This window comes from Echinops telfairi, unplaced genomic scaffold (assembly GCF_000313985.2).
Source record: "Echinops telfairi isolate 266 unplaced genomic scaffold, ASM31398v2 ScPeMD7_7458;HRSCAF=8496, whole genome shotgun sequence".
In the NCBI taxonomy this organism is placed as follows: Eukaryota; Metazoa; Chordata; class Mammalia; order Afrosoricida; family Tenrecidae; genus Echinops; species Echinops telfairi.
The window spans coordinates 47,909,198-47,925,579 of record NW_022111358.1 but is presented as its reverse complement, the minus strand read 5'-3'; the positions used below and the strand labels follow the sequence as shown (position 1 = coordinate 47,925,579).

Below are 16,382 nucleotides of genomic sequence, written 5' to 3'. Positions count from 1 at the left end.
GCTTTTTAAAAAAGTTTCATGTACATCATCGCAATCAGCTCTAATGCTCCCTCCCCACAAGGAAAGAATATAACTCTTTATGGGAGTAGAACCCCGGTCTTCCTCCTGTGGCGTGGCTGGTGGTTTTGAACTGTTGACCCTGCAGTTAGCAGCCCAACACATAATCCACTGTGCTACTTAGCTCCTCCTTCATAGTTCTAGAACCCCCAGTTTTTAGGTGGGTCAATGATCACCAGAGAGTTAAGGTACTATTCGATGGAAAGAGAAACGGCCCCACAGGTGGTAACAAGCCATGTCCACAGACAGTGCAGGGAAGGTGAGCGAGCCCCTGGTTTGGGAGGGGAACGCCACTGCCATCAAAGTCAATTCTGAGTCATGGGGACCCTCGGGCATGACTTTTTTACAGAGGCAGATGGCCTCAACTTCTCCAGAGTGGCTTGTGGGTTTGGACCTGTTCACAGTGGGGCACTTCAACCACTGCGCCAGCATTGCCCATCCCTGCCCTTCTGCCCAGGTCCTCAGTTACAACCCCTATGGATGGTGAGTGCCCAAGTCCCACCAGCGCCATGGGCCAGACCACACTTCCTTCTGTAGTGCATGAGGTCCCCAAGAGACCCCATGGGGCAGAAGACAATTCACAGCCAAACAGCCCAGCCAGGCTACAGGCCCAGGGCCACTGCTGCCGACTGTCTCCTCCTCGCTCCACCTCCCCGATGGCCCTGCTTCCCTCTTGAAGAAAAACAGTTATTAAGCCAAAACAAACAGGTTTTCATACAGAATCTTTTGATTTGAAGACTATGAAGCGGTGTGTATGGTTGGAGCAGCATTTGTAGACTGCTGCACGAATTCCAGGAGACCTGTTGGTGCAGTGATTATGCGGAGGGTTGCTCCCCACAAGGCCGGCAGTTCAAAGCCACCAGCTGTTCCTTGGAAGAAAGATGAGTCTTTCCACTCCACTCCCCTAAAGAGTTATAGTCTCTTATAGTCTCAGAAATCCACAGGGTTTACTATAAAGCCCACATCGTTTTACTCTGTCCTCTAAGGGGCCCTAAGGAGCCTGGTGGTGTAGTGCTGATGTGTAGGGCTGCGATCCACAGTGTCAGCAGTTCAAAACCACTAGCAGCTTCTCAGGAGAAAGACTGGGTTTTCTTCTCCAGTGAACAGCTACAGTCTTGGGAACCCACAGCTACAGTCTTGGGGCCGCTGTGAGTCAGCACCAACTGGATGGCAGTGCGTTCAATTGTTTGCTTGTTTGTTTGTTTATTATCAAGCAGCCAATGAATGCTGCCCACCTTGAGGTCTCTTCCTGCCCCAAAGGGTCTTTGGGGTCAGAACCCTGCCTCCACAAGGGGGAAATGGGGACCCAGGGTCAAAATGTGATTACATGCACACACACATACACATACATAAGACACACATGCACACGTACATATGTGCACAAACACATCAAGGAGCTTCTAAAAACTCATAGAAAAATGTCATTGAAGGATAATGACATTTTCCCACAAACTTTTTGAAGCTGATATATATAGACACATATACACACATATACACACACAATATACCTGCGTGTACATATAGATGCATGTACATATATAAACCAAACCTACTGGTATCGAGTTGATTCTGACTCAGAGTGACCCAGTACAGTGCAGGGAGATGAGCCCCTGGTCTAGGAAACACACACACACACACACACACACACACACACACACACACACAGATCAAGTCCATTCTGATTCATACTATTTTTTTCTAAATCATAGTAACCCCGCTAGGGCAGAGTAGACCTATTCCTTAGGGTCCCTAAGATGGTCAGTGTGTCTTTCTGGGTGCTCAGACAGCCTCATCTTTCTCCCGGGACGTGAGGAGTGATGGGTAGGGTTGAACCCTTCAGCAGCCTCATGTTTAGCGCACAGCGCAGCCAGGCGCGCACTCCCCCCCTCTATCTCTCCTGCGTGCGTGTGGTGAGCTCCCTTTGAGAAGGGAAGTGGCCCCCACCTAGAAAAATTAAAAGAAAGCCGGCCCTTGGTCATTCCCATCTCCCCGCATGGTCTGCGGCCGGCCGCTGGTGTGCAAACAGCGGTGCCCAGCAGACAAACAGGAAGGCCTCAAGGAGATGGACGGACACAGTGGCTGCCACCACGGGCTCCGCCCACAGCCATTGCGAGGATGGGCAGTGCTGCCCTCCGTTGTGCACAGGGTCACTATGGGTCGGAACCAACTCGATGGCACATGGTAATGGGTCTCCCCCTGGCGGCCTTGGTGGGAGGCCCTGGAACCCATCTTGACGCTTTTCCATGAGTACTCGGGTTCTTACTGCGTCGTGGCCCCTCTCCTGCTTCTGTGGTCCCACTGGTAACACCAAGGTACAGATCTGCGGCCGCACATGCGCCCTTGACAGCACCATGCCCTCCACGCCCTGCCTGGCGGTGCCAGCTCAGATGCCAGGATGGCCTGAGAGCATGCTCCCTCAGGTGGATGCAGTGTCTGTTCCGTTTAAAGCTTAATAAACGAGTCTCTTTAAGGTACATTCAGAAAAAAGGTGAGGCAGTCTACTCCCATAAAGATGTCCAGAAACCCACAGGGGCAGTTTTTACCCCATCCTACAGGGTTGCCGTGAGTCAGAATTGACTCGGTGGCACTGAGTTTTTTAAGTTATAAAGTACATTGGGAACTCTGTGTTGTAGTGGCTACCAAGAGGTCAGCAGTTCGAAACCATCAACTACTCAGAGGAGGAAAGACGAGACTTTCTACTCCCGTCAAGAGTGCCTATCTTGGAAACTCAAGGACCAGCTCTACCCTAACCTGCAGGGTCTCTGTGAGTCGGCGTCCACTCAGGGCAGTGAGTTTGGGTTTGGGGTGAAACATATGTGGATGGGGTCCCTGGGAGCCAGAATCAACGCCGTGGCGGTGACATGGGGTTTGGGTTGTTGCTTTCCCACTAGAACAACTTAGGCCGATCTGGCAGGCTTGGCCTGCTTCTGTCACCCCTTTTGAGACTTTGCTTGATGCCCCCCTCTTCAGTGACTTCCCAGGCTTCACCCTCCCTCTGCACACCCACACCCACCCCAGGGTTTTCTCCCTCGCCCACTGGTCACAGTCTGAGCGCAGGCAGAGTAGGACTCCCACAGGGTTTTGAAGGGTGTGGGTGAGCTTTCAGCTGCTCACTAAAAGATCAGCAGTTCAAAGCCTACAGCCTGGAGAGAAAGAGGAGGCTGTTTGCTGCCACGCCCATGGGCAGCCACGGACACTCCGTGTCCAGTGGGGCGCCCGGGAGTCGGCACCCGCGGGGAAGCAGTGGACTCCTTTGGTTTCAAAAGCAGATCACCAGCCCTTTCTTCCTAGGCGCCAAGAGGCTCCTTCCAACCATAACCTCGGGCCAGAGCGGAGCGCTGGGTTTCGGCCCGCGAGGCCCTGCCCGCCTAGGTCGCTGCCCCCACCACACTCGTGGGGACAAGGACTACTCTTCCCTCTGCACCTGGGGTCCCCTGGGTGGGGGGAGCTCTCCTTAAATGAATCCCTTGAGTGAGTGAATGACTGATCGGCTGGTCTCAGGGGGTTTCTTTAGCAGAGCTGCCAGACACTGCCCGCCCCCCACACCAAGCGGGCTTATTTTTAAAGCGAATGAGGAAATGAGAGTTCAGGCGGTGCGTCTTTCAGTGAAACTGCGTCACCAGGGCCCGTCCCTCTCCTTTCAGCGGAATAGAGGGTGGAGGCCTGGGAAGGGGTCTGGCCGGGATGGGGCCAGGCGGAGGAGGAGGTCCTGGACAGGAGCAGGGACCGCTCACGGTCACCTGGAGGGATGCATGTGGGGCTCAGAGAAGGGCGGGGACAGAAGCGGAGGGAGCGCCGCCCCTCGCGCCCTCTTGCGGCCGCGTCCAGCAGCGCAGCCTCGAGGTTCCCTGTCCCCTAATGCTTTGGGTTGTGAACCACAGGGCCAGCGGCTGCTCTGCGGGAGAGCCCGGGGCTTTCTACTCCCCTAAGGCATTACCGTTTGGGAAACCCACAGGGGAGGTTCTGTTGGATCGCTTTGAGTTGTAATGGACTCCATGGCAGTGAATCTTTTAAGGCGACCTTCACCTTCCCTCCCCTCACTGCCCTCCTCCTCTGTGACCACACCCTCCAGACAGGGCAGATCAGGGCCCCACCTAGGCAGGACCTGCCCTCCTCCGCTCCCCTACCCGCCACCATTTATAGATTTGTCCCCCTCCCCCAGGGCCCTGCAGGGTTTCAGGTCAGTTCCAGAAGTGGGGATTGCCTGACACCAGGACTACCCCCCTGCCCCCCTTCTTCAGCCTCCTCCCCAGGCAAAGCCTGTGCAGGGAGGGGCTCTGACATCAGGACCCCCACCCCCCACCTTCCGGCTTACTCACCCTCTCCCTCGTCATTGGAGAAGCTGCTGGTGGCTGTAGGAGAGGGGGGCTGGTAAGAGAGGGGGGCCTGTAGACAGCCCAGAGAGCACCCCAACCGACCCCAGACCTCCACCAGCATTTTACAGCCAAGCCCCATGATGTTGGGCATTTGGGCCCATTTTCCAGATGAGTACGTAGTGACTCAGAGAGGCTGGGCAGAAACAAGCCCCAAGTGCAAGGCTACAGTCCACATCTGCCTGGGACGTCAGCACCCACTCTCTTGTGACTCCTAGCATCCCCTCCCCTAAGCCCACCTCCTCAAAGTCCTGCAGCAGTCCCTCCCCACCCTCCCAGGCTCACCAAGCGTGGCCAAACTGCACAAGAGAAGGAGCCTCATGGTCCTGCTGGTATGGCCACTGCTCAGGCTCCCCGGGGCTTCCCAGCTCCCGGCTTCTTGCCTGTTGGGGCCCCTAGGTGCTGGGGCCCCCAGGATGGTGTCTGCTACTGGGAGATAACCCAGAGACAGAGAGGCCAGGCCTCTGCTCCTGGGCTGAGCCCAGGGCACCACTCCTCCCCTGGCTCCTCCAGTTTCCCCACTCCAAGACCTGGACCACAGGCCAGTTCAGGGCAACAGGACACCTGGACACATCACAGCCATCCGTGTCACAGCCTGTTTGGTGAGACCGCTCCAGGACCTGGGCCTAAGGCCAGTCTGGAACAGCAGGACTCCCAGACACACCATAGCCTGTCTGGTGGCCTGAAGCCATGCTAACTAGGTCTGGGGAGAAGGGTGTAAGCGAGGCCGCTCACAGCCCAGAAACCCCAGAACGGGCAGGAGCTATGGGGCAGGGGGCCAGGGGGGGAACTGACCCTCAGAGTACCAGAGCAGGAAGCAGAGGGAGTGGGCCCTGGCCCCTGCTTGTCCCAGGATGGGCATTTGAGCAGCCTGGCTCCTCATGCCCAGGCCAGGTGACTACTGTACCAGCCAGCTGTCTCTGGCCAACCTCAGTTACCCTGTGCAGGAGTCACTTATTAGGAAAATGTTCCCACCCCCTAGGTAACTACCTGCTTCCAATTGGGGTTGCCTTCTCCCTGGTGGACTTGCCTCTCAGCCACCCCCCACCTCGGTGCAGGTGTAGTAAAGGCCATACTGTGGCCTGTCTAGCCACACAGCCTTTACTCCTCCCGCACTCTACTTGATGGTGTGAGATTATGCAAATGAAGTGTTGTGGCCCACCAAGGGGACTGGATGGTTTGCTAATAATGTAAACCAGGTGCACTGTACCCTTTCTGGGTGGGACCATGCAAATAAGGTGCAGGAACACTACTGAGGAGATTGGTCAGTAGTGCCATCCCACTGGGGTTAAAGTGAGCCATCCCAGAGACAGAGAGGCCTCAGGACCACCAAGAAAGGAGAGCCAGGAGTGGAACATGTCCTTTGGCCTCAGGATGGCTGTATTGAGAATCTTCTTGACCAAGGAGTGAAAAAGAGATGGTGGGGGATGGGGTGGGGGCTTTGGAGAGACATGAGCAGCACAGAAACCTGAGACCAGCCAGAGTTGCTGCACCTATGGAGCAAGCCAGTTGGGTGCCTTCAGGCAGACTTGCTGGTGGAGTAGGGAGCCTCTGGGCACTTACTGGTGGAGCTAAAGAACTTTGAAACAGTTGTTTAAATAGGCTAGAGGCGGAGGGGCTATGGGGCTGCAGGCATGGATGAGAAGAAGCCCTACTGACTAAAGAACTGTGTCCTGAGTTGTTTCTGATCCTGAACTGTACCCTGCTACTTAGTAAGCCCTGTTGTCATTAGTGTGGCCACTGGAACAAATGATGGAATGTAGCCTAGAGGAAGAGTCCTGTGGGAGGGACAGTGGGGGTCAGAGTTGGTAAAGGCTTGGAGGATGGAGCTGTATATCTGACCTCCGCCTCTTAGGCATCCATTCAGGCTGATGCTGGCTCTCTCCTCGTCGTGGTAGAGGCGGTCAGGTGTTTCTGCCACACCTCTCACTCCTACCCTGGTGCCCACGGACGGAAGCCTGACTCAGGACCCCTACTTGGTGCTTCTCAGGAGGCCCAGCGGAGGCCTCAGAAGTCTGTGTGCAGTCTACCAGCAGCAGAGTGTCCCCTTGCTTGCCAGGGGCTCAAGCCAGCTCTGTCACTTCCCACTCCCACTCCTGACGCCCAAGCTGGGAATCGACTCAGTGCCCCGCTCTGTGCCGCTCACTTCTCCCATCTTAGTGCTCCAGTGCAGCTCTCACCCAAGTACCACAAGGGGGTGGCTTTCACAAACACATCTGGATTTTCTCACAGTTTTGAGCACATGTCACCAGCTCCAGGGGCATGTGCCCCCTCTGGGGGAGGTCTTGGGCTCTCTTGAGCTTTGGTTTCTGCCCTCCTAGGTGAACTCCCTGTGGCGATGGAAACTTGAGCTAGCTGGGTCTTTGATGGCCCCTTCCTCCCCCCGTTCTGCTGGCCTGCTCAGTTGACTCCTTTCTATCTCAAGAGAGAGGGGTTTAAGGAAGACACTCCCTCGGTTACTATGAGTTGGGCTGCTAACCACAAGGTTAGTGGTTCAAACCCACCAGCTATTCTGAGGGAGAGAGACAAAGCTTTCTACTCCCATGAAGAGTCACTGTCTCAGAACCCCCCTGGGGCAGTAGCTAGGAGTCGATCGACTGGATGGCAGTGAGCTGGGTCCCCCTGACAGCTCATTAACGACGGGTCTATTCTGAGTGGGAATGAGAGCCCTTTCTCTTCATGTACCAGCAATGTCCCTTCCAAATGGTCTGTTCTCCCTTCAGCTTAAAGGCGTTTGAGGGGCGGGGGGAGCTGAGGACTGAAGCGGACTAAGGAGCCAGCAAAGGGCTGCAGGGTGGGGGTGGCTGTGGCCAGGTGAGCCTGAGGCTGAGGTTCAGGGGCCAGGCTGGGGCACTCTGTGTCCCTCACAGGGCCCTGCTCAGAGTAGCACTTGGTCACTGTCTGCTAGGGACCGGCAAGGACAGCGATGGAAGCTTGAGCTAGCTGGGTCTTTGATGGCTAGATGAAGCAGTCCTGGGCCCCCAGACCAAGGTGGCTAGCAGATCCGCCTCATGCCCCCAGGACCTGGTCCCTGGAGGGATTGCAGTTTCCCAAAGGCACCCTGGGGTGCTGCCTGGCCTCCCCACAGACAGTTCTTCAACCGGGCTGCCTGGGAAAATGACCTAAAAACATCCGGGTGCCTGGCTGCACCCATCGTGGTGGCATAGCTGAGTGGTGCAGCTTCTGGAGGTTTCCGGGAGTGGTGCCAGTCTGTGAACCAGATTTAAAGGCACAGGCAGGCAGTTTGGCAAGGGCTCCTGCTCAGCTTGGAAATCAGGTGGCCGCTGCAGCCACCTCCAGGCCTCTCCTTTTGGCCTTGAGTGCCGTGTCTCCCCCCCTGGTGAGGGTACCCCACTCCCACCAAAATGCACACACTGTCCCTGCAGCGCAGATTTACCAGCAGCTGCCCATCGGGAGGTGAGTGGCCCGGCTCTGTTGATAAGGGCGGCGGGGGAGGAGTCCAGACAGGGAACACGGAGTTCAAAACCCCAGCTATGTTCTTCCAGACCCTGAAATCCTAGGTCCACCACTTAGCCTTCCAACCTTCCAGGGGGACCAATTTCCTCATATTAAAGTAGGGCTCCCCCCACACCTGTCCATCGTGTGTGTGGTGCGTCCCATTGTGGTGTGTTGCAGTGAAGGCTAAAGCTGTGCCACCGAGTTTCAAATGCAACCAAGGCACGTAGGTTCTGTAGTTCTCCAGACGAAGATGAGGAAGAAAGGCCTGGTGAGCTACTTCTGAAAATGAGCCAAGATGCTCTGATGTGATGCTACAAAGTACCCCGGGTTAGAGACACCCAGCCGATGCCGCCATACACTGGGGCTCGCCCACGACGGTGGTGCCGAGCCCTGCACTGGGTACCTGTGCTGTCCTGGCCATCAGGGTTCAGAGTCCACTAGATGGCAATTGGTAGCAGAGAAGGTACCACAGGAGGCTAACTCACTGCTGGGTGGGATTCTGAGACTGTAACTCTTTATGGGAGTAGAAAGCCTCATCTTTCTTCTGAGGAATGGCTGGTGGTTTCGAACTGCTAACCTTGTGCTTAGTAGCCCAACATATAGCCTACTACACAACCAGGAGGTTGGGGGAATTAAATCGGGGGAGGGACCCCTCCCACAGGTAATGGTGGTCGGCATGGTTGCCTGGGAGTGGGCTCGAAGCTATTGTGCAGAAAAAAACTGTCCCCAGTGTTTTCCAAGCCCTGACCTTTCCAGGAGCCGGTTGGTCACCAAAGCTCCAAGGGGCTCCTTCCCCAAGTGGAGGTCTCTTAACTTCCCTTGTAGTTAAAAATAAAATGCATTCACGGCCAACTCTATCGCTACATTGTAAAACATTCGCACAAAAAATAGATGCCTTAATTGAAGATAGACAGAAGCAAATTGAAGTCCTTATTTCTTCTGGGCAGCTCCAGAGTGAGTATGCACCTCAGCAGGGACCAGGCCACAGACCCAGGCCTGGAGGTGGTCCCCAGCGGCCCGGAGTGTGGGTCCAGGCGGCGGCAGGCTCTTGGCTACGGCTCCACGGTGCTGGGATAGCGGAATCTGCAGACTGGAACGGGACTTCCGTGTGGTCCAGGGCTGTGAGAATGCATCCCTGCTGGATGTCCGAGGGAGGATCCCAGCCAGGGGGACCTGGGGCCCGGGGAACCTGGGCACGGGAATCCAGGGCAGAAGGAGCGCGGGCGCGAGGCTCGGGGACGAGGGGACTCGGGCTCTGGAGAGTCGATGGGACCTGACTTGGAGAGCAGCCTTGACAGGTCCTCCACCAGATGCCACTTATCCTTGACTTGCTGCAGGGGAGCAAGCATGCGCCTTGAGAGTTGGATTGAGGCTCAGGGATAGGCCGAGGCCCCGCCCCCCCGGAAGAGACCCCTCCCATTAGCTGAGGTTTGTCCTCCCCCCGCCCCCCCAGGCCCGCCTCAGTCACTCCAAAACCATATCCACGGAGTGGCATCTTGAGGCCACGCCCATATTTGTGCTGGCGCAGCGCATGCAAATTTTCATCCACTCCCCCCCCCACACCACTCCCCCAAGCCGTGCCCTGTCATCAGTCCCGCCCCCGCCCACAGGCCCCACCCCCAGGGCTCAGCGTCAAGCTCCTCCCTCCAGACCACGCCTCCACACTGAGACCACGCCTCATAGGAAGTTCCGCCCCGCCCATGGACGCTCACCCACAACAGCTGCTTCCGGAGCTCCTGGATGGCCTGGGCGTTGGCTTTGGCCTGGGAGACGCACGCTGTCAGGACAAGGCTTGGGGCAGACATGGGAGCGAAGGTCATACAACGGATCACAGGCGCCCTCCTTCCTTCCCGCCCCGCCCCCTGGTAGTCAGACCCCAAAGGGCCCGGTTTCCTTTCTCCCAGGACCTTCCCACCCCTCAGCAGAGCAGCGGAACGCCACAGCACTCATCGGGCCCCCCGGGAGGCTACCCCTAGAGGGTGGACCTGCACCTCCAGACAGGAGGCCCCCTGTTCCCTGGCAGGCACCTGAGCAGGAGGAGGAGCGGGAAGCTGAAGGCATTGGAGCTGAGGTAGTGGAGTGTGCGCTGGCCGACCAGGGGGAGGTGAAGGGCCACCAGCTCCGGGACCACCTGCCAGGGGGCCGAGTAGGCGCCGAAGAGGCCGCAGTCCCAGGAAGAATGGATGCTGGGTAGGGGACCAAGCGGAGGGAAGCTGGGCATCAGGGCAGGAACTTGCTCTGCCCACCGCACTCAGTGCTCCTCTCTCCCATCCCAGACCCCCCACCCCACCCCAGCAATCACACTGAGTACTCCTCCCTCCCATCCTACGCCTGCCCTCACCTGGTGACCACATAGCCCAGGGGCAGCACAGCCAGGAGCAGGCCCAGGAGGAGGACCAGCTGGAAGAAGAAAGTGGAGCTCGAGGCACGGAAGAGACGCGGGGACGTCCTGGAATTCTTCAGGAGAGTGTACTGGACGGGAGGAGCAGGGAGGCCATGAAGACTCCAAGCCAGAGATGTGGGTACCGACTGACCCCTGTGCCCCATCAAGCTCCCTCCCAGACCCTGCTGCCCCCAATGCTCACCTTCTTAATGTAGAAGGTGAGGAAGATGAAGATGGTGTTGAGCAGGGGCAGCAGCGGGCAGTAGAAGAGGCCCATCCAGGTGACTGTCTGCCCTGCCACGATGTCCAGCACATTCTTGGGGACCAAGAACTCCTCCCGGTCCAGCCAGGCCCAAAACTGGCCAGAGAGCCGATCTACCAGCAGTCTATGGAGGGAAAGTCCGGGGGTATGTGGACCACCTAAGCCTTGGCTGTGGCTCCTGAAACATGCCATGTGCCCTTGTGCCCAGGGCTCCCACCCCCACCCCCACCCGGGTTACCTGCGAGGCAGGGTGACCAGGAAGGTGAATGCCACCATGAGGAGGAAGTTGAAGATGCTGAGTTTGTAGAATTCCTCCCCCACGGAATTCTCCCAGCACTGGGGTGGGGGTGGGTGATGGGTGGGATGGGGGGCGTGGAACAGAAGGGAGCAAAGGAGGAGGAGTCAATCACCACTGATGGTGCAGGCCTTCCCTTCCCCACCCCCTGGGGGGCTTCCCAGAGAACAAGAAGGTCTGGAGCAGGGCTGCTGCCCCCACAGCTACTGAGAGATGGACAGTACCCCCCCCACCCCACCCCCCGAGGTACTCTGTGGGGCAGCTGGGCCTGCAGCTGACCCAGGTGGGACAATGAGAGATGGAGAGGGACAAGGGTAGGGCCCCAGCGGAGCCAGCTGCTGGCCACCTGGTAGTCACAGGCGTTGTAGCTGTAGGACTCGCAGCTTGTTGTGTTGCGGCCCAAGCACAGCACGGTCTGGCCCAGCGAGAAGGAGAACATGCCCAGGCTGGTCAGCTTCAGCACCACACACCTGGAGGTGGGCGGCCGCCGTCAGCCCGTCTGCCCTCTCTGCCAAGGCTCCCAAAGTCTATACCCCAGGACCCTGGCCTCCCAAGTTTCCTGTTCCTCCATCAAACTTAGAAGATACTGGCTGGGCCAACTGGCCTCCCCCTATCCCCCTCTTGGAGACCCACAGGCTCACAGGTAGGGAGAGATCATAGCCCTCAAAATCCTGGGGGCGGTTCTATTCTGCACTGAGGGGTCCCATGACTCAGGACTGGCAGCCATTAGCCAGAAAGGCATGTGCTTTTATGCAACTTATCGACGACGATGATGATGACGTGAGATCATGATACCCCTGGTCCCTTACTGCCAGTTAACATCTGCACTCACCCTGCCCCGCCCTGTGCACCCCATGGTGACCTCTGACCTGTCTGGAGCGCCTAGTGAAGGCACAGCTGGGCCCTCTGGGTAAGGGGTGAGGTGCTGCTCTCAGTACAGAACTGGACCACCCAGGGAGTCCTCTTTGGAGGCCGCTCCTGCCCCAGGCCCGTGTTCTAGAAGAGTTTGCCTGCCTTGCCTCAGGTCTGGAGCTGAATGATAGGAGTTTCCCAGCTCAGGGGGAACCCTGGGTACACACTCCTCCTCACACATCACCAGTCCTGCCCCTGCCCCCCCTCCTAGGGCGGCACTGACTGACCAGATGAGGATGACATTGACCTCTGTGTTGGGGGGCAAGTTCTCCAGCTGGACTAGAAACACAAAGAGCAGGGGGCCCAGGAAGTTGACCATGGCGATGACCCCAGGGGGCAGGTACTGAAGCAGTAGAAACAGCTCCTCCTGCAGAAGACACAGGGAAGGAAGGTGGGGTGAGGGTGTGTGTGAACAAGTGATTGAGTGTGAGGGATGAGCATGAATAGGAGAGTGTGCGATCACGGGTGTGAGGCTGGGTGTGAACAGTGAGTGTCATCACGGGTGGGTATGAAGTGAGTGTGTGAGCTTGTATGAGGCTGGGTGTGAACAAGTGAGTGGGAGTGACCATGGCTATGAGTGTGTCTGGAGTGTGTGCGTGGGCCAGGGGTCCCAGTGGCAGCACAACCGTCTTTGACTGGGACCCCCAGCTTGCCCTCAGGGTGGTGTGGGGCTGCAGGAAGGGAACAGAGTGGGCAGTACCTCCTTGTTGTCCTGCGAGTACTTGGTGGCCCAGAAGATGGCACTGATGGCCCCGGCCACCAAAAGCCCAATGAGAAGGTTGACCCGCAGGTAGGTGAGCAGGTGGTAGGCCCTCTGGGCCCCGGTCTGCTGCTGCACCTGTTCGAATCTCTGCTGCTCCTCCAGCTCCACCTGTCGTGGGGGAGGGCTTAGGCCAGCAGCATTCACCCCACTCACTCCCACCCTTTCCCACCCATACACCGTCACACACACTCCCACGCACAACACCAATAACATCCCTATTCAAATACACCAGCTCATTCTCACACTCCTATATTCACTAGTCATGTCCCTATTCTCATGCTCACACTGATTCACACAATTTCAGACTTACATATACTCACTTATTCATACAACATTCATTCATGTAGCCGTGTTCACATGCACTGCCTCTTCATGCCCTCTCACACTCACCCCTTCATCACACTCAGTCATTTCACTTACACATGTGTACACACGCCTACACACACTCACATGCCCATGTGCCCACTCCCACTCATTGGTGCAAACTCGCTCGCTTGCATTCATGCATCCACATGCCCACAAGTGCACACTCACCCATTCCTACACTCACGTATTCACACATGCATAAATGCAGACACGTACTCTCAGACTGACTTGCTCACACACCTTGAACTCCTTGCTGATTTCACGTTTCTTGAGGAAGGCGGCCTCAGGCACGTGGATGCAGAAGTCCCAGGAGGAGAAGACCTTGGTGCTGAGCGCCCTCCTGTGGCCCCTGCCCAGGAACGGCTTCTGTGGCAGCCCCTTCACCATCCTGCAGGGAGGAGAGGTCAGGGGTCCCTGGGGAGGAGCCCCAGGAGTCCTTGGCGGGGAGCTGGTGATACAGGGACAGTAGGCTCTCCTCCTGAGGTCTGCAGAATTCAGACCCCAGAGCTCCCGATGAACAGGACCTCCACGGAACTTCCTGTCAACTTGGGGGCACCCTGCCTAGGACGGGGTGACCAGGTAGGACCCCAGGAAGGGGAAGACCGGGCTTTGCTCTCACCGCCTCAGGGTCCCACAGAAGCAGAGGAGCAGGCAGAAGAGCGGGCTGAGCAGGTAGGCCAGGCGGACACTGTATGCTGAACTGGTCTCAGGCCCCGCACGGTAGGCCCCATAGAAGAGGTAGGTATTGTTGAAGGCCTGCGGACCAGAGCTGGCCATGAGCTGTGGACAGGCTCTGCTCTGCGTGCTTCTGTGTTAATATTAGCTCACCGCCTCCCACCATCAGCTAGAAAGAGTGCCCCTTTGACGGAGGCTCAGAGAGGTTCGGCAGCTTTCCCAAGGTAACACAGCTTGGAGGACTCTGCTTAGGACTCAAACCCCAGAAGCCATACTGGTCACCACACCATAGTTTCCAGTGATGAGAGGAGGACTGGGCACGAGTCGTGCCCTGGACAATCTCCCCACCCTTGTCCCTTGTGACCCGCTACCCCAGCCGGGCTCTGAGAGCCACCATACGTGTGTCCATGCACCCCCCACCCCCTCTGGTCCACTAGAAGCTGCAAGGGCCCTGCAAGAGTGGGCATTTCCTGACTGGGAGTCACTAATACCAGGCCCTCAGACCCTCCCAGGGCCGTGGCCAGAACCACTCACCCTGCCAGTCAAGATGTTCCAGAATTGGTTGTGGAATCTCTGAAGGCCAGCTGGGGGCTGGTCACTGCCAGGGCACTGGAGGGCTGTGGGGGAAGAGCAGGGGCCAGTGGGAGGGCCCGCCCCCCCCCCCACTAGCTCCATAATCCCAACCCCAGGAGGGCTGTGCTGTGTATGCTGTGGGCCCAGGAGAGTCATAGAACTGGACGCAGGAAGGATGCTGGGGTGGAGACCCGGTGAACCACCCCCTAAGCCTCCCCCACCCAGCTGCCCAACTCAGAGCCCTAGGCTACCCCCACTGGTAGGCGGGCTCTGAGGGCTCTCTCCTCTCCCCCGTACAACTGAGTCACACAGGGACACTCACTCAGGTTCAGAGCTGGCCCGGGGACAGGGGGATGTAGCCAGACCAGGGGGAGCAGCACAAAGCTGGCGGTCAGCAGGAAGGTCAACAGGTTGAGCAGCAGCAGGAAGCGCAGGAAGGTGAAGTAGGACTGGATGCCGGTGCCAAAGAGGCCTAGGGGAGGGCAGCAGGGTGGCCAGGGAAGCACCGAGTCAGGCCCCAGGCTGACCCCTGCGTCCTCCAAAGGGAACGTCCGCAGCCGGGGTCATTGGAGCAGTACTGAGGACGGCCACTAGGAGGTGCTGTCGTCCACTCATCGGTAGACTGAAGTGCCGGAAGGGAGGTTGGATGGATGGAAAGGAGGGGGTCAAGGGCAGGTGACAGGATGCCCTCCTTCTAGGGAGGGTCGTGGGAGCGGGTCCTACCCCCGATTTCGTAGAGAGCCGCCTCCCAGAGCCCGAAGCCTCGGGCCAGCCGTTGCACGGAGTCCCGGAGGCGTCGTCTCTCCATCTGTCGCTTGCGCAGCCACCGCTCCCAGCACGAGGGCTGCTCCCCGTCTGGAACTCGCAGCCACCTGCCAGAGAGGTGGTAGTGACAGGGCGCCCAGTGTCACCCACCCACCGTGCCACTGGGGTCGTCACCCTGCGGCCTGGCACCCACCAGATGACGCGCTTGTCCTCCATGGGGTAGGGTAGGGCGCGCACCGGCACCCTGGAGGCGCACAGCCGCTCCATCTCCTGCTCCCACAACTCCGCGGAGCCAGGCCCAGGCTCCCCGGGGGGCTGCCCAGACGCTGCCAACCCTCGCCGTTGCATCGCGGAGTCTGAGCCGCCGGGACCTGGTCAGAAACGAAGGGGACGGGTCCTACTGTGTCTCACTGAAGGGCTCAGAGCCACAGGCTCCCCACCGTGAAATGGGGAGAGAGGGTGACAGACGAAGACTCGGGGCGCCACGTTCAAAGCCCAGGCCCGGGTCGCCTGCTCCTTTCCTTGGACCCTCCCTCACCTGTGTCGGCAGCCCACAATCCCCAGGTCACTCGTAGGGGAGAGACCCTCCCCCGCTCCCCACGCGCTCAGCCCATGAGACGACCGCTTTGTCTCAAACCCACAGCCCAGAGTGTGAGCGCTGCAGGGGCCGGGACCCCGTCCGCTGCGTGCTCAGTCCGGTCCCCTGGCAGGGGCCGCCTTGGGTCCTCCCAGGGGCTCCAGATGAAGCGAGTCGCTGCAGCTCCAGTTCCGGGAAGTGGTGGCGGCGTCCCGCGCCGGCAGTCCCTCCATCCCCAACCCCCTCTTCCGCCTTCTTCCCTCATGCCCCCCGCGCCCCACGCCCTGCAGCCGCTCACCCGCCCAGGGAGCCCCTGCAGCCGGCCCCTCCTCGGGCCCGTTCCCGCCACGCCGCGCGGGGCTGCGAGGGTGCCGACGGGGAGGGAGGAGGTGTCACATGACAGGAACCCCGGCCCCCCACCCCAGTTTCCTCTGCTCGAAACCTGCGGGGCCCTTGGCGGCGGCACTTCCTGCGGCCCTCGGGGCGCCCAGCGCAGGTGGGAGCTTGCGGTGGAGCCCTGCCCGCGGCGGCGCGGCCCCGGCACCCCTGCACGGCGCCCGCGGGCGGGCAGAGGGGCGCCCAGCAGTGCTGGGGCGGCGAGGCGGGAGCCCCCTCCCCACCCCTTCTGGCGGGAGCCGGGGCCTGACCCGAGGGGCCTGACGGGGCGGGGCCGTGAGCGCCAGATGGCAGGAACCCGCTCCTTATCTGTCTGCAGCCGGTCGCTCCTTCCCGGTGGCTCTACGCGATTGTGACAATGGTGGGTGGCCCTCTCACAGCAGAAGCCCGCGGACGTTATTTCTCAACCTTCCGCCTCGGAGTAGCGGTTACCTCCACCCTTGCCCTTTCCTTCAGACCTCCGCCTGCAGCCTTTCCTCCAGGACCCCCTCTCTTTACAGGGGGGTCGTGAGGGTGGTGGTGGTGG

At 58.9% G+C, this 16,382-nt stretch overlaps 2 protein-coding genes across 3 annotated transcripts in view; both read right to left on the bottom strand.

Annotated features, from left to right (window-relative positions):
- Positions 1-4,524, bottom strand: part of CUNH17orf99 (chromosome unknown C17orf99 homolog) — a 12,122-nt gene extending 7,598 nt beyond the window's left edge. Inside the window, exons 1-2 of the mRNA XM_045299514.1 lie at positions 4,476-4,524; positions 4,377-4,409 (exon numbers count right to left, since the gene is read on the bottom strand). Coding sequence (XP_045155449.1) covers positions 4,377-4,409; positions 4,476-4,524 — 82 coding nt within the window. The remainder of the gene's footprint in view (positions 1-4,376; positions 4,410-4,475) is intronic.
- A 4,231-nt stretch (positions 4,525-8,755) lies between these two features.
- Positions 8,756-15,375, bottom strand: TMC8 (transmembrane channel like 8). 2 transcript variants are annotated; one of them, XM_004709265.2, is made up of 15 exons: positions 15,077-15,375; positions 14,842-14,990; positions 14,441-14,590; positions 14,080-14,162; positions 13,490-13,626; positions 13,111-13,258; positions 12,442-12,612; positions 11,969-12,108; positions 11,176-11,299; positions 10,773-10,870; positions 10,475-10,658; positions 10,231-10,361; positions 9,917-10,075; positions 9,602-9,680; positions 8,756-9,220 (listed from the first exon to the last, which is right to left on the bottom strand). In XM_004709265.2, the coding sequence occupies exons 1-15, from the start codon at positions 15,229-15,231 to the stop codon at positions 8,942-8,944; spliced, it is 2,187 nt and encodes a 728-aa protein (XP_004709322.1). In that variant the 5' UTR covers positions 15,232-15,375; the 3' UTR covers positions 8,756-8,941. The 2 variants fall into 2 exon arrangements, with proteins under 2 accessions (XP_004709322.1, XP_045155746.1); XM_045299811.1 differs by having other exon boundaries at positions 10,231-10,289; positions 15,077-15,143.
- Between the last annotated feature and the right edge of the window lie 1,007 nt (positions 15,376-16,382).

Bases quoted from the DNA above. Each gene is read 5' to 3' on its own strand.
- TMC8 (XM_004709265.2), bottom strand. From the start codon at position 15,231: ATGCAACGGCGAGGGTTGGCAGCGTCTGGGCAGCCCCCCGGGGAGCCT. The intron at 14,591-14,841 runs GTAGGACCCGCT...GCCCTCCCCTAG, and splicing joins GGCTCTCTACGAAATCGGGG to GCCTCTTTGGCACCGGCATC. The intron at 10,659-10,772 runs GTAACCCGGGTG...TTCCCTCCATAG, and splicing joins CTGGTCACCCTGCCTCGCAG to ACTGCTGGTAGATCGGCTCT.